Source organism: Andrena cerasifolii, chromosome 15, assembly GCF_050908995.1.
Source record: "Andrena cerasifolii isolate SP2316 chromosome 15, iyAndCera1_principal, whole genome shotgun sequence".
Lineage (NCBI taxonomy): Eukaryota > Metazoa > Arthropoda > Insecta > Hymenoptera > Andrenidae > Andrena > Andrena cerasifolii.
The window spans coordinates 767,393-782,897 of record NC_135132.1 but is presented as its reverse complement, the minus strand read 5'-3'; the positions used below and the strand labels follow the sequence as shown (position 1 = coordinate 782,897).

Genomic DNA, 15,505 nt, shown 5'->3' with positions numbered 1-15,505 from the left:
GTCCTGTTTGTCTTCTTTACGGATACGATTTCAAAACTATGGACACCATAAAATTGGCCAAATGAAATTATTTGAATGCGATGCTGCGTCGCCAGTACCAGCTGCACTGGCGTGATCCGTGCGGTACTAGCAGCGGCCAAGCGGCTATACCTGCTACTCTTATACAGGGATCTCGCAAATGGTAATTATTTGTCAAAAAACTGAAAGAGGAAAACTTTTACTGTTTTTTATACACAACATAATACGCTATGTCAAGTTTTGGTGTTAGCAATATTTTTCAAGAAACAAAGGTGACCTTCAGTTTTTAAATTGGAGTGCTGTATATTTGATTACCCAATATGAAAGTGACTGTGAAAACAAATTCAACTATATGGTATACTATGACCTTCATGGCCACACAAGGTCAGGAATGAAATAAATAAATTCAAGCTACCCGATAGATAGTTCAAAATATATCTCACGCCAGTCCAGTCGGTGTTGGCAACACAGCGTTGCATTCAGATAATTTCATTTGGCCAATTTTAAAGTGTCCATAGTTTTGAAAACGTGTCCATAAAAAGGACAAACAGGGCTATATCCTCATTTTTTTCAAATGTTTAAAAAGGTACGTATTCTGAGAAAATTGCATTTATTTAGAACAATTACAAAATAAATGGTCAAAAATTTGTTTCTTCAAAATGAAATAATTTTTATTAGGTACTCTTGTCTCCACTGTGAGCTCCCAAAAGCTCATTTTTATGACTTTCTTAGTTCAACAGTTATAATTTATTGAAGAAAGGTCAACTCTATGTTTCAAAGAGCTGTAACATCCACAATTGTTAAAATTTTGAAAAATCCTTCGAGGTACGTTTATATATCACTAAAGACTACAGCATATCCGAGTTTCACCAACATCCGAAATCTTACTCCGAAAAGTGTGCGATTTCGCGTGGAATGATCATATAATAGGTACAGATATAGATACATAGAAGTAGCATTAAAAAAAATATTAATAACTTTCAGTACTTACAATTGAAGTCGAACTGTTAGGACAAAATATCCAATTTTTGTTTGTACTTGTGGAGTCGAATGAACTATAGGTACACGGTACACTGCACTGAAGGTATTAGCTTCACTGTTCTCTACGAACTGATTTTGCCGTGCAAGCTTTCTTCGCAAGTTGACACTAAACCGACGCTATTGGTTTGCATACCGAAAAACAGGGATGAAATGAGCTTTCTGAACAGTCATTTCCGAGAAAGGTGGGCGGTGAAGGGAGAACTGTCGTTCGCTGGAGGAAAGGGAAAAATTAGGGTTTTTCCCGGTTCGCGGTTCCGATACATCAGAAAACCGCGTAGGGTACCGAACGGTAAAACTTTGCCCCGAACCTGGTCCGCAGTCATCTGGTATGCAGCTGACGAAGTCAGGATTATTGTACCGACCCTGAAACAATTTATAGAAATGGTTTCCGTCTAGTTATAGTGATGTACCTACACAAATGGCCATAATACATTTGAAGTAATTTGCGCCCTGACGCGCCCTTTAAACGTTCAATATTATTGTACAATATATTGCAGTCCCTCTGACGATAAGTGAAGTATCGAGTAACGACACCAATTGATGTCAATAGATGACGACTGTGTCATCCTGAAAGAGGCCGAAGTCCTTATCTCGTAATATTCCTGTCACTTCCCTGATCCTAAATCCCGAATTATGTTTGTTTTAACATGCTACTGATTTCACGACCTTTCTAGAGTTTCTACTGTTCAATGCTGCCAAGATGTCGTGCGGGGGGAACCAGGAAGAAAACGGGTAGTCCGCTCACTGCGCGTGATCCCGCCCGCAACGTCTTCCCTTCAAATTGGAGACGGATCCCTTATCTCTCGAGTATACATTCTGTCAAAAAAGTCCCGGGAATTGGTCAATGAAACACAAAATATGTATTATCATCCAAATTTATTGTATCGCCTTCAATTGGCCCCCTTTCGAAATAATACACTTATACCAACGAAGAACCCAATCATCAAAATATTTTTTGAATGCATTTTTTGGAATCAACTTCAGTACTCGCCGCGAATTCTCTTTTATGTCATCTATCGACTGAAAACGGGTGCCTTGAAGTGGTAATTTCAGTTTTGGAAAAAGAAAAAAGTCGGCCGGAGCCATATCAGGGGAATACGGTGGCTGCTCGATAAGATTTGTTGAGTTTTTGGCCAGAAATTCGTTCACAATAATAGCCTTGTGAGATGGTGCGCTATCGTGGTGCAAAATCCATGAGTTTTCTTTCCACAAATCTGGTCTTTTTCGACGAATTTGCTCTCTCAAACGACCAATAACGCTCAGATAATATTCTTCATTTACTGTCTTACCTTGTTGCAAGAATTCCGAGTGCACAACACCGCGGTAATCGAAAAAAACTGTCAACATCACCTTCACTTTTGATCGACTTTGACGTGCTTTTTTCGGTTTCGGCTCAATTGGATGGCGCCATTCCGAAGCTTGTTGACTGGTTTGCATGTCAAACTCGTAAACCCATGTCTCATCAGCAGTTACAATGCGTTTTATGAATGTGGGGTCGGAATTGACTCGTTCTAACATGTCTTCAGCGACCCTAACGCGATTGAGTTTTTGCAGAAAATTCAGGTCTTTCGGCACTAGTCGAGCGGCACCGCGTTTCATGCCCAAACAATCGTTTAAAATGGTACGAATTGATTCGTGAGACACAGAAATTTCGGTGGCTATCTCTCTCAGACTTAAACGACGATTTCCAGCCACCATTTCCTTTACTTTAGCGATGTGAAGTTCAGTTGAAGACGTTGATGGCCGACCAGAGCGAGGCAAATCTTCCACCACATCTCGACCGCTTTTAAATGCACTATACCACTCATACGCACGTGTTTTTGATAAAGTCGATTCACCGTAAGCCTTATGTAACATTTTCAGCGCTTCGGCACACGAAATTCCATTTGCAATGCAAAATTTCAGACAGATTCTTTGTTCGATATTTTTATCCATTGTAAAAATCGCAAAACACACTTGAGATGAACTGACACAATGGCGCACTGTAAACAAACTAAATGACAAGTGACGCTCAAACTCAGGTCAGGTGGACAGGTGTGCCAACTTAGCGACAAAAAGAATTTTAACAATCCCTTTAAGCGAGCTTTTTAAATGATCGATTCCCGGTACTTTTTTGACAGAATGTATACACGCGCTCGATTTTCAAAACAAAAGCACGCGTTGGCGCATTCCGTGTGAGAGAAGGTAGGTTTGAAGTCCGATTGCTCCTAACCTAACCAATCTGCCCTGCATCCGTCCCAAAAGGCCACTCTCTTGAAGAGGCCCTTTTCACAGCAATATCTCCTCCCCAAGGCCCACCTTTCCTCGCACGGAATACGTCAACGCGAACTTCTGCTTTGAAATTCGAGCGCGTGTTTATACTCGAGAGATAAGGAATCCATCTCCAATTTGAAGGAAGGACGACGCAGGCGGAACCACGCGCCGTCAGCGGACTACCCCTTTTCTTCCTGTGTCTCTCCACGAGACGTATGGATTGTGGGTAATACTTTCTAATTTCTATATTGGTGGCATCTTTCTCACGTGCGTCGGGACAAAAGCGGGATCGCTCGTTCACGGTTTGAATCGGTCGGTTCTACTGTGTGCGGGGTCTGTATCTACGCGTGTCTTCTGCGTGGATGTGCGGGGGTTTAGTCCTCCGCGGTCAGTTGTTTCGGCTTTAAGCTCGTCGCGCACTAGGCCGAAGCATGGCGATCACGTATCGCTCATATGACAAAACAGCAGCGACCACGCCCGGAAGCTCGACCGCAAATATTCAACTGTTAATATATCGAGAAGGAAGCCTCGAATGCCAAAACGGTACAGGACATTTTGATGTCTTTTTGCATCAGGATATTGCATGTTCCGGATTGTCCCCCAATTTTGAGACACTCTGTATAAACAATGTGACCGAATAAGTACAGCCCCTTAATGAGTGGTGAACCAATATGTCGGATAGGCACAATACAGAATTATCGACACTATTTGCCAATCATCCAAATATCAACAGCCCTATAGGTACCTCGTCCCTGCTTTTCATACATAGCTCAAAGTGTTTTTTAACAACCGTTGCATTGTAACCATCTGGAGGGTAGTTGATATACAGGGTGTTTATAAATATATGCGATAATGTTCAGGATGGATTTTACTCATCAAGATAATAAGACAAGTTGGTATACGAATATGTCCGATAACGCTTAGTTTTGCAGTGATAAGCATTTTTATATTTCCTGGAACACGGGACCGAAACAGCTATTAATGTTGCACAAAGTGGCATTTAACGAAGCCCAGCTGTGTTTCTACGGATCGATATATTGATTATTATTTCGCCTTGTTTTCTAAAGGCGCGAAGGAAAAGATATGGATGAAAATATAGAATATTAGGCCAAACTGACGAACGCGCCAGTCTGCCCGTTGCCCTTTAATAGACGTTTTGGGCCGGTATTTTACGGAATATAAAAATGCTTATAACTGCAAAACTAAGCATTATCGGACATATACATATACCAACTTTTCTTATTATCTTGTTGAGTGGAACCAACCCTGAAATATTGTCCCACATATTTATAAACGCTCTATAATATTACTAACATATGTATATATTCTTGCATTCCGAATCTAAATCTCGAAACTATAAATTAAAGAATTTTTAAATATTCATACATGAAGTGAATAATGCCAAGTTAATTTTCCAAATTCTATAGGTTCGATTAGATTTATAACGAAATTAGCACCAACTAATTACCTACAGTGTTCTTTAGAAAGAAATCAACTTTTTGATCTTCCCAATAGTATAAATGTGGTAATATTATATTGAATAACAAAATTCTTACGGGTTTGTTAACTGATGTTTCCTGTTCCTCAGCAGTTTTTAAACTATCTTCTATGTACTGTTTCTCCCTTTCTGATATCCGTGGGTGTACCGCCGGACTGTCGAAACCAACAATGAGAAATGAGATACTCCAAAGTATGGCGAGACTGCCGAAAACGTAAAATATAGATGCCCAACCAGTACTTGACACGGCTAATACTCCAGAAATTGGAAAAGATATCACAGTACCGAACTGTGCTCCAGCATAAGCAAACGTTCCTAGAACAAATGCAACACATAAATAGGTAAAAAAATTATAGGTGTTTCAAAATAAATACAATTCTTTAAATCATTTTCATTCTATTGTTAATATATGTATAATGCATAATCCATGATGTAGCCAATCATCCTGTCTGGTTTGATGTTTTATTGCAAAATAAAAAGTTATTTTAGCATTTGCTATTCAACCGAAAAAACAATTATGCTACAAAAATATTAGAAAAAACAAGTATAAACCACTATAAAAGTTATTTATAAGGGTAGTTCGTTATCCTAGAAAAAAATAATATCAGAATCAGATTGCGCGGCTCAAGGAACCCCTAAAATCGTTCCATTTATAATGAATAACGTATAAATAACAGTCATATGAATTTAGTTCGCCTTCCTGCGGTGTCAGGAACCATTATGCGCCGGTCACACCCTCGGTCACCACTCCTCACGGAAGGCAGCTGAAATGGCTCTATCACGTTCATGTTCTAGAACGTTGCGATTTTCAGCTTTTTTTAGTTGTATATTGCGCGTCGCTCACACGGCGCATTAATCGTGTTTTCTGTTTGCTTTTAACTGTGAAATCAGGTAAGTTATTTGTAATGTAAAAATTGACTATTCTCGAAAATTTTCTACGTGTTCTTTAACCTTAACGCTCTATGCCCGCAACGTAGCCGGGCACGCTGAATCGTACCAATCTGTACATGCCCGCGACTGTCACGGACATGTAGTTTATTCGTTCGCTGCTTGGCGGATTGTTTAATTTAGCCGTTGATATTTGTGCGTCGAAGTAGTGCTATCTTATACAAATTGTAAGACATGTAATCTACATGTTTCCTTGCTTTCTGAACACAATCCGTTGTATATTGAATAAATATATAATAATACTATTCAGAATCTTTGCCGTCTCCTGTTATTCATTCCTTCAGTTTTTGCGTAACTAGCATTTAGTCTTTCTTATAGTATTCTTCCAACCTCAATTTTGTGGTTTTCGTGTGTCGTGGCTTGTTTCAAGATATATCACACCCAAATGCATTTTTAATTGCTTTTTGTTATATTTCTGTGTAATAAACTGTAATGTATGAAACAGAATAGAATGTGTTATATGTCATATTTTGCTTTCTTTGGACTATTTAGGTAAAACTACTTCGTTCAATACTGAAAACGTTAGAAATAAGATACAACACCCACAATATATGAATTTATGCAACAAAAAAATTGTGCATTTTTGGACGGTTAAATTATAATTTACTGACGTTTTACGAAAAAGTAATAACTTTTTCTGAATGCAGTGCGTTAATAGAATGTTTAGAGATTACATTTACGTTCTTGTGATGAGATATTGTCGTAGCATTATTGAAAAAACAAGCGAGTCAGCGCTCCTTGACTTTCGGGTTAGTTGTTCCAATTTTTTCGGGGATAGTTGTGCCATAATAAAATCATGCATAACAGCTAGTAAATGTTTTTGTAGAACATGCCAACGAAATATGAACAAAGATATAATTAGCGTAGGAAGTTATGGACAAACGAGACATTGTTGCAAGCCGTAGAAGCAGTCCAAAGTGGAAAAATTGGTGGGTTGTAGGGAGCAGTACAGCTGTACATCGAAACCCGATGACTGGGTTCGCTGTATGAGCTGTAAAAAATGGTTTCACGAAGGATGCTCAACATCTTTGAATTTATGCAATGAATGTGGAAAAGTTCTGTGCAAGAAAAAGAAATAATTTTTCGTCTGATTAATCTCATAACATGTCTTTTTTATATGGGTCATCTTATCCGGAAAACCGGGTGAGATGGCCTTTCGCATAGACTGCAATTTTATTTTATTTTTTTAAGTGTATGATTATTTTAATTAAATTTTATATTATTTATCTAAATGTATTTCCTTTTGCAAATATATTTTTGTCAAAAAATAATCACAAAAAAGTGGGGTATCTCTCCCCGACTTACCCTAATCAAGACGTGGCCACCATTACGCTGGTGACCAACAGAAGTCGACGATAATAAGGCTTGCAATACACGGGCGCTTGACGCCGCGGGTTGCACGCAGTGATGGCGATTCTGGTCAAAGATGGGATCGATCCTAAGAATCGATCTTTTATGAAGGATCAGTGATAAGATCAATAAATCGTGAGAAAAGAGATCGATCTTAACACGTTCCGCACGGCTGATGTCATAAGACACAATGCGCATCCTCAACGACGCTCGACTATTTCTCGATTTTGGTGGTTTTGGTTCGGATTTGGTTGATTTATGTGACTAAATCCTTCTTGATTATTGTTTTGGCTACCACCTGGTACCGTTCGGATTCAGTGATCGACACCAGAAATCGAATTAGAATGTCAGAAAGCAATATACCCCTAAATTCAACGGATGTACCAATAATTTGCATTTTCTAACTTATTTCAATGATATCCAAAATATGGTCAACAGATGTGGCGACTTTATGGCTTTATCACTTTACGACTTGACGACTTGACGACTTGACGACTTTACGACTTTACGACTTTACGACTTTACGACTTTACGACTTTACGACTTTATAACTTTATAACTTTACGCTATGCGTACCTCCATTAGCCTATAAACTTCACGTTTTCCTGCTTTACTCGAAACAATCAGGTAGTTTTTACACCCCCAAAACTTACCCTCTCCAAATTTGGATTTTACTTTTCGACTCTGAAACCGGAGAACACAGCAGTTAGTCTTCTGTACGCATCAACACCAGACGCATTTCGTACAAATACTTTGTTCAGTGGCTCAGTGTTCAGTGTAACACAGTATTCAGTGTTATGATTATAATCTGAACAGCCGTCCATAGTCGTCGATTATCGAATCGCAACGAAATTTACGACCTTGTCAAGATTTCGGCAAAAGAATGGCGATATATAGGCAGCACATTCAGTGCAACCAATTTCTTGATAAGAAACATATTCTGGCATTTTTTACCACCCGAGGTTGGATACCATACCTATCCAGCACCTACTCACCGACCGAAGTTTTCCAAAATATGGATCCCGATGGTGAGTTAATCTTCTTATTTTGTCAGAGAAAACTAAGGACTTGAGAAACAAATTGTTCTATGTATTGTAATTAGACTGCGATGTTTATGTAAATGCATATTTGTACAGACACACATAACTGAATAAACGTTTGTCTTATCTTCTAAATGTTCTAACATATGCTTTACTTTTGATATTTTATATATTTTTGCATTTGGTCACATCCTTGTACACTTTTGCATGTTTACACTTGTAAATACATAAACATCCGTTGTGCAATTATAATTTTGTTTGACATTTTGTTTGAAAATTAAATAGTTTTCGGCATATTTCACTCGCAATTTCTGTTGCAGTATTATTATATTTTTCAAATTTGTAGGTAAACCGATTCCCGGAACCAGTAGAAATTCATTCGCAGCATCTACAGAGCCACCGAATAAGAAGAGAAAAAGATACAGTCAGCAACTGGAAAATTTTCATCTGACCGACCTCAGCGCCAGGCAAATGTTAAGAATGCTTGATGAAAGCTCAAATTCAGATGCAAGTTATGACACCGATAATGACGACGACGACGACGACGGTGATCATACTGCGCAATTTACTGATGAAGAAATGTCTGGGTCATCATAGTCTACATTGTGGTCCTTATTTGGAGAAACCGACGAAAAATCTCCACAATGCTCCGATGAGTGTAACAATGACAGTGCTACAGATCCCGCAACGTCGACCTTGTTTGACTGGAACGATAATCCCCCATTATACGAGTATGTACCTGACCCACAGTTCGCTCGTAATGGGGGTCTCAAAATAATCTCCAGCTCCAATTCCCCTTCTGATTATTTTTCCCTATTATTTACGGACGACTTTTACTGGAAGTAATAGACGAAACTAACAAATTTGCAAATATCTAGTCGCTTAAAATTTCAAAGTGGAAGGACCTTACACTGGACGAATTTAAACTTTTTTAGGCTTATTTTTCCATACGGGGGTGATGAAACTACCGCGCTTACATTTCTATTGAGAGAAAAGCGACTAATTTAATTGTACATTTTTATCGAGCAGAATGCCTAGAGATAGATTTATAATGATCCTCCAGTGTCTCCATTTCGCAGAAAATCCTGCAGAAGGGGAACCGGCACCGGAGGATCCTCTGTACAAGATCAGTTTTATAGCTCGGTATTTTAACAACAAAATGTTAGAAGTCCACGAACCGGGGAGGGAGATTAGTTTAGACGAGTCAATGGCGGCATGGAGAAGTTGCGTTGCATTTAGATCATACATTCCCAACAAGGCCCACAAATACGGGATAAAATTATATATCTTGACAGAAAATGATGGGCTCATTCATCGGTTTCTCATTTACGCCGGTGCACGCGATAGGGAACTCGGAGGCCGAGGACATACCAATAAAGCTGTCCAAAAGTTGATGGAGGGTCTGAAGAATTCAGAATTTATGGACAATATTTACAACAGTGTCGTTTTCACCTCCGAGATGCTTGACGGGGGCCTGAACCTTTGTAATTGGAACCCTGAGGAGCGATAGGAAAAATAACCCAGTTCAAGTTGTTGGCAAAAAACTCAATCCTGGACAAGTTGTTCAACAATGAACAAGTGATGGAATAAATGTCTCCAAATGGAAAGACAAAAGAAATGTTTTGATGGTTTCCTCTTGATCTTCGGGGGATTTGGTCCAAAACACCTTAAAAAGAGGAGTTCAAAAACAAAATCCAATGGTCGTGCTCCAATACGATAAACATATGGGAGGGATTGATCGGACTGATCAGCTCCTATCTTCTTACATTCGAACGCGCCAATCATTGAAGTCGTACAAGAAACTAGGGTTCCATATTTTGGAGATACTGTTGTTGAACTCATTTTTATTATTTAAAAGATATTCGGGACAAAGCGGTTGGGATGTGCTGAAATTTCAGCGGAAAATCCTAAAATACTTATCTGGCCCAGAGACAAGGGCTTATATCACCCCGACTACTACAAAGCCGAACCATTTCCTCAAAATAGACCCCCCCCCCCCCTAGGTAAAAGGCGAACGCAGAAAAGGTGTCAACTATCTTATAAAAAAAAATATAAACAAATTTTCAACGACATTTTGTCCTAATTGTGAAGGAAAGCCAGACCTCTGCCTGGACTGTTTTATCCCATTTCACAAAAGAAATAGATGATATGTATACACATTTTTATTATTAGAAATACATTTTGTGGTTGAAACCGAAGTATTATTCCCTCAAACCGTATTCCATCAATCTGCATTTGCAACTTGCGGTCTGCCGATTGTGGCCAACCCCGCGACCAGTTGATGTCTTATGACACAAGACCTAAAAAACCGGTTTACAATATTTTTTTATTATAAAAGTTGTTTCTATTCCATCCCTTATGGCAAGTAAGTAATGAAAACACGGAAAAAGAAAATTGCTGTTATTCGGGAAAGTTCTAAAAAATCGTCCGTGCGGAACGTGTTAAAAAGAATACTTACATTAACTTTATTCTCGCTCTGATTGGCCACATTTAAACACGGGTACCTACTATTAACCTATTAATTAATTTTATGGGCAGTCGTAAAATTATATTTATATCTCCTACAATTATATTTTGATTATACTTAATACAATGGAAACAACGGTATCGGCATACATGGAAACACCACATTAAAAACTCCACAGATGACTGTAAAAGACGCTTAAATCTAATCAAATCATTGTCAGCCTCCGGTTGGGGAGCGGACCAAGCAATTCTAATAAGCACAAACGAAGCAATAATCAGATTCAAAATTGATTATGGTAGTATTGTTTATGACTAGGCTAGAAAATCTGATCTTAGAACTATAAGCACAATCCATAACTCTGCCTTCAGAATGGCATGCGGAGCATTTCGCAGCAGCCCAATCAACATTATACTAGCGGTTTTAGGTGAACTAGCATTAGACGAAAGAAGGAAGCTCTTTTCAACAAACTATGCTACAAATTTTGCGGCATCTCTTAACAATCCTGTATATCAAAATATATTTACAGAAAGATTCAAGAGCACATATGCGAAGAAAGTAGGATTGCCCACATCGTTTTATGTAAGGATCAGCAAATATTAAGCTGATGCTGATATTAATATAAACCTGTCTGTTATCGGCAAAAAGAAACACCAAAATGAACCGTCATGGATTATGCATCTGCAATCAGTAAATTTTAATCTAGCAGTGGCGAAAAGAGTGAAATTAGTTCGACTATATATAAGAGTCTCCACGAAGAAATACGCGAATCCATGCCTAACTACATATTACTGTTCACAGATGGATCTAAGACTATAGACTGATTTACTAAAGAAGGCACCTGGGCGGCCCACAGTGGTTTGAATAGAGGAAAATGTAATTTCTTGAATATTAAGTACACAGAATTTTGTCAATACAAATCCATAGTAGGATAGTTGAAGCACCAGAACAAACAAGAATTTTCTGTAAATACTATTAATTTGTAAGGAAATTATAGAATCCAGTGCCTGCTGGTGCTCGCGACAGAAACAAGAAGACGAACGAGAAGAAGACGATACGATCGAGCGCCTGTCAAGCTGTCAGTCGAGAGCCAGACGCCTCTACGAGCAGACGGATCGAGATACTAATTGCCCTTGTTAAAGTTCCTTTGTATACTAGACGTTCTTGTAGTTCCATGTTGTATTGCTGTATTAAGGGGTCTCCCTAGTGTGACGGTTCAAAAAAATCGATTTTTTGTTTTTTTCTGAAAGTTCAACATCTTAAGAACATATTCCTAAAATATTATAGCTGAATTCGAAATTTTGGCAACGCTGTGAGCTATGAACAGTAGCGCGCGACCGGGCGCGCAGGTATGAATCGGAGCCCTCCACGCTTGTACCGAAGGTCGACCTTTTTGACTTTAAAAACCGTTACCTCCAGAGTTTCCTATGACCTGGCTACCTGTACCGTCCCCTTCTGTGCTAAAGGGGCCCCTCCAAGTGTTATAGCGGGTGTGATTCAGTGTGCATCGTAGACTCGTGACGACGAGTGCATCGTAGACTCCTGAGCAAAACAGAAGTGAGCAAAGTGAAAGAAAATGTCCAGAAAGAGCGATAAGGAGCATTCGAAAGGCTATTTAAGCCGAAACAAGAAAAGAAGATTTACAGGAAACCGCTACACTTTTGAACAAGACGTGAGTTTTGCCAGCACTTCGGCTAAGAAGTTAGTAGAAGGCAACGAAGAAGACATTGAAGTGACCCGAACGCACGGCTATCGTTTTGTGGACTTTTTTTCGGTATTTACTGCAATTAGTCAGTTAATTGAATGCAAAGTGTGCCATAAAGACATTAAATTTACTGAAACGAGTGTGCGTGGCTTAGGTTTTAAGATTGGAGTGCAGTGCGAATGCAACGTCACTTACATCAATTCGTGTCCGTTGATTTCTAATGCATACGAAATAAATCGCAGAATAGTATGCGTCATGCGTTTATTGGGGATAGGAAATAAAGGCCTGAACCTATTCTGCGGATTGATGGACTTGGCAAAAGAATTCTATAGTAATACATACTATGCCGGTTTAGAAAATCTGTACACTGCCTCAAAAGCTGTTTTCGAATTCAGTACAAACTTGGCGATGGACGAGGAGAAGCGAAGTACTTTTGAGAAGGAGAAGTCAAATATAAATTTAACAGTTTCTGGAGATGGTACTTGGAAGAAGAGAGGATTTTCTTCCCTAATCGGCGTTGCAACATTTATTGGGAAATATACCAATAAAGCAATAGATGTAGCTATAAAATGCTCATATTGTAAGATGTGTGAAATGTGGGAAAAGAAAATTGACGACGAGGAAGAATACGATGAATGGAAAAGGAATCACCAAAACCAGTGTTCAGTGAACCATGAAGGATCTGCCGGGAAGATGGAGGTAGATGGTATTTCTGAAATGTTCGCCAGATCGATGCAAGGATATGGCGCCATGTATACTCGCTACATTGGCGATGGCGACAGTAAAACGTATAAAGGCATTGTGGATTTGAATCCATATGACGTGCAGGTGAAAAAGTTAGAGTGTGTTTTACACGTTAAAAAAAGGATGGGTTCTCGTTTGAGAGCAGAAAAAAAGAAACATAAAGGAATAGGGGGAAAAGGTCCGGGAAAATTAACGGATAAGTTAATAAATGATTTAACAGCATATTATGGGTTAGCAATTACACGACACACGGATTCAGTGGAGGAAATGAAGAATGCGATTTGGGCAACGTATCACCATAAGTGCTCCACTGATACAGCCCCCGAACATGATTACTGCCCTACCGGAGCCGAAAGCTGGTGTTCGTGGCGCCGCGCTGAAGCAAAAGGCGCCCTCGACAATTACACTCATGATCCACCCCTTACTGAACTCGTACAGCAGGTTATAAAGCCCATTTATACCAGTTTATCCCAACGCGAATTGATAGAGCAATGTCTAGGCGGAAACACACAGAACAATAACGAAAGTTTTAATCAGTTAATTTGGCATTTCGCTCCAAAACATATATACTCTGGGCCAAAAACAGTTGAAGTAGCAACATATTTAGCAACTTGCATATTTAACGATGGCTACCAGTCACTGTTAAGAGTATTAAATACGATGGGAATAAAAATTGGCCCAGAAGCCAAAAGTTTTGCCGATTCGCAAGACGTGAACAGAGTTTGCCTTGGAGAGAAAAGGCATCAGGAAGCATCAAAAGCAGCTCGAACTGCTCGAAGGAAAGCAAATGCAGCTTTACAAGAATTGTATGAAGAAGAGGAAGGTGTACTCTATGGGCCAGGCATCGGAGACTAATCGTAAGTATGATTTATTATTTCAAAAATGGTACTTGAATCTTTAAACGCGTTTTACTCGAAACTACATTTTTCGGCCCGGCGATCACGATATCTCCAAAACTACTCAACCAAACGACTTAAAACTTAACATATATATTGAGTGCGTGTTCTCTTAGGATCTGACCTAGAATGAAGTCAATATTTGCAAAATTCGAATTTTGCAGCTCAAAAAACTGACCACTTTTTTGCCGCGAAATGAAAACTTTTCTTTAAAGCGCCGCCATTTTTTTATTTGGTGATTTTCTATTTTCATTCTAGTTCAAGTCCTAGCTACATTCATATAGATTAAGAAAATAACTGTGTTTTTTGTTTCAGATAACCATGGCAGCCGAAATCGTGATCGCCAGCAGCAGGCGTTTTTTTGCGAGCTTTTCATTATAACCCTTATAACATAAAATATAATTATCATTAATGCTTCAAAAAATTCAAGTAGATTGTCAAAATGTAACTGAATAAATACCCCAAAGTTAGAAACCGCAATATCAAGTACATTTCCTTCAAAAACATTCCCAAATATAGCCCTATTTTCCAGGCGTCACACTAGGGAGACCCCTTAAACGTTATTATGCCAAACCGAGCAACCTCCGTTACCAAAAAATATAACACTGGTGTCAGAAGTGGGATACCCACTCGCGATTCCGCGGCCTTCGCGAAGCCTTCCCCTGGAGCGACGGGCGACGCGTCCCTACAGGATTTGTTCACCAGCCTACAACTAAGCATCGTGGGACAGATGCGGGAACAGCGAAGAGACGACGAGGCCCGCTGGCAGAGGGAGGACCTTCGCAGGGAGGAACAGGAAATCGCCGACCGAAGAACACAGGCGGCTTTCGAGGCGCGCATGTCGAACTTAGAGGAACGCATCCAGGTCGTAACCACTTCATTACAGAACGTCCATGGTTCAGTTGGCGGCGGCGCGAATCCTCGGGGTGAGGAGATAGTGACCGATGTAAATAGTAGTGGTGTAAATAGTGTTCTCCCGGCGGTTGATCCTGCCCCCGTCGGTGCGCCCGCCGCTGCCCCTTTTTCGGAACCGCGCGTACTCAGTCTGGGATACATTGTGAAACCGACAATTTTCGATGGGAAAACCTCGTGGGAAGAGTATAAAGTACAGTTCGAGACTATCGCGCGCGCTAACGGCTGGAACGACGAAAAAAAGGCTACAGCCTTGATCGCTTCCCTTGGGGATTCGGCGAGGAGCGTCCTCACAACTCTGTCCGCTGCCGAATGTGAAAGTTTCGTAGATCTAGTTTCGGCACGCGAATTCCGCCGCGGGGCGAAGAATTTATCAAATATGAATTATGTACTCTTTCAGAGCCGTAGGCAGCGGAGAGATGAGAGCATTTCCTCACTTGCCACCAAGATCGAGCGATTAGCGCAGTCTGCTTTCGCCGGCTACCCAGCTGAAACCTGCTACAAACACTCCGCGTCTTAATTCGTAACAACATTGTTTAGCTCTGTCATGCAGCGGGAACTGCGACTCTGCGGTTTCACGTCTCTAAGAGCCGCCGTGACCAGAGCTCTGGAGATCGAAGGCCGTTGAGGCGATAT

General features: G+C 40.0%; 1 protein-coding gene across 2 annotated transcripts in view; it reads right to left on the bottom strand.

Moving 5' to 3' along the window:
* The window catches only part of LOC143377199 (putative inorganic phosphate cotransporter), a 163,058-nt gene that overhangs the window by 56,431 nt on the left and 91,122 nt on the right, over positions 1 to 15,505 (bottom strand). For both annotated transcript variants that reach the window (XM_076828245.1, XM_076828244.1), the window contains exon 4: positions 4,869 to 5,125. In XM_076828245.1, the coding sequence (XP_076684360.1) occupies positions 4,869 to 5,125 (257 nt within the window). The remainder of the gene's footprint in view (positions 1 to 4,868; positions 5,126 to 15,505) is intronic.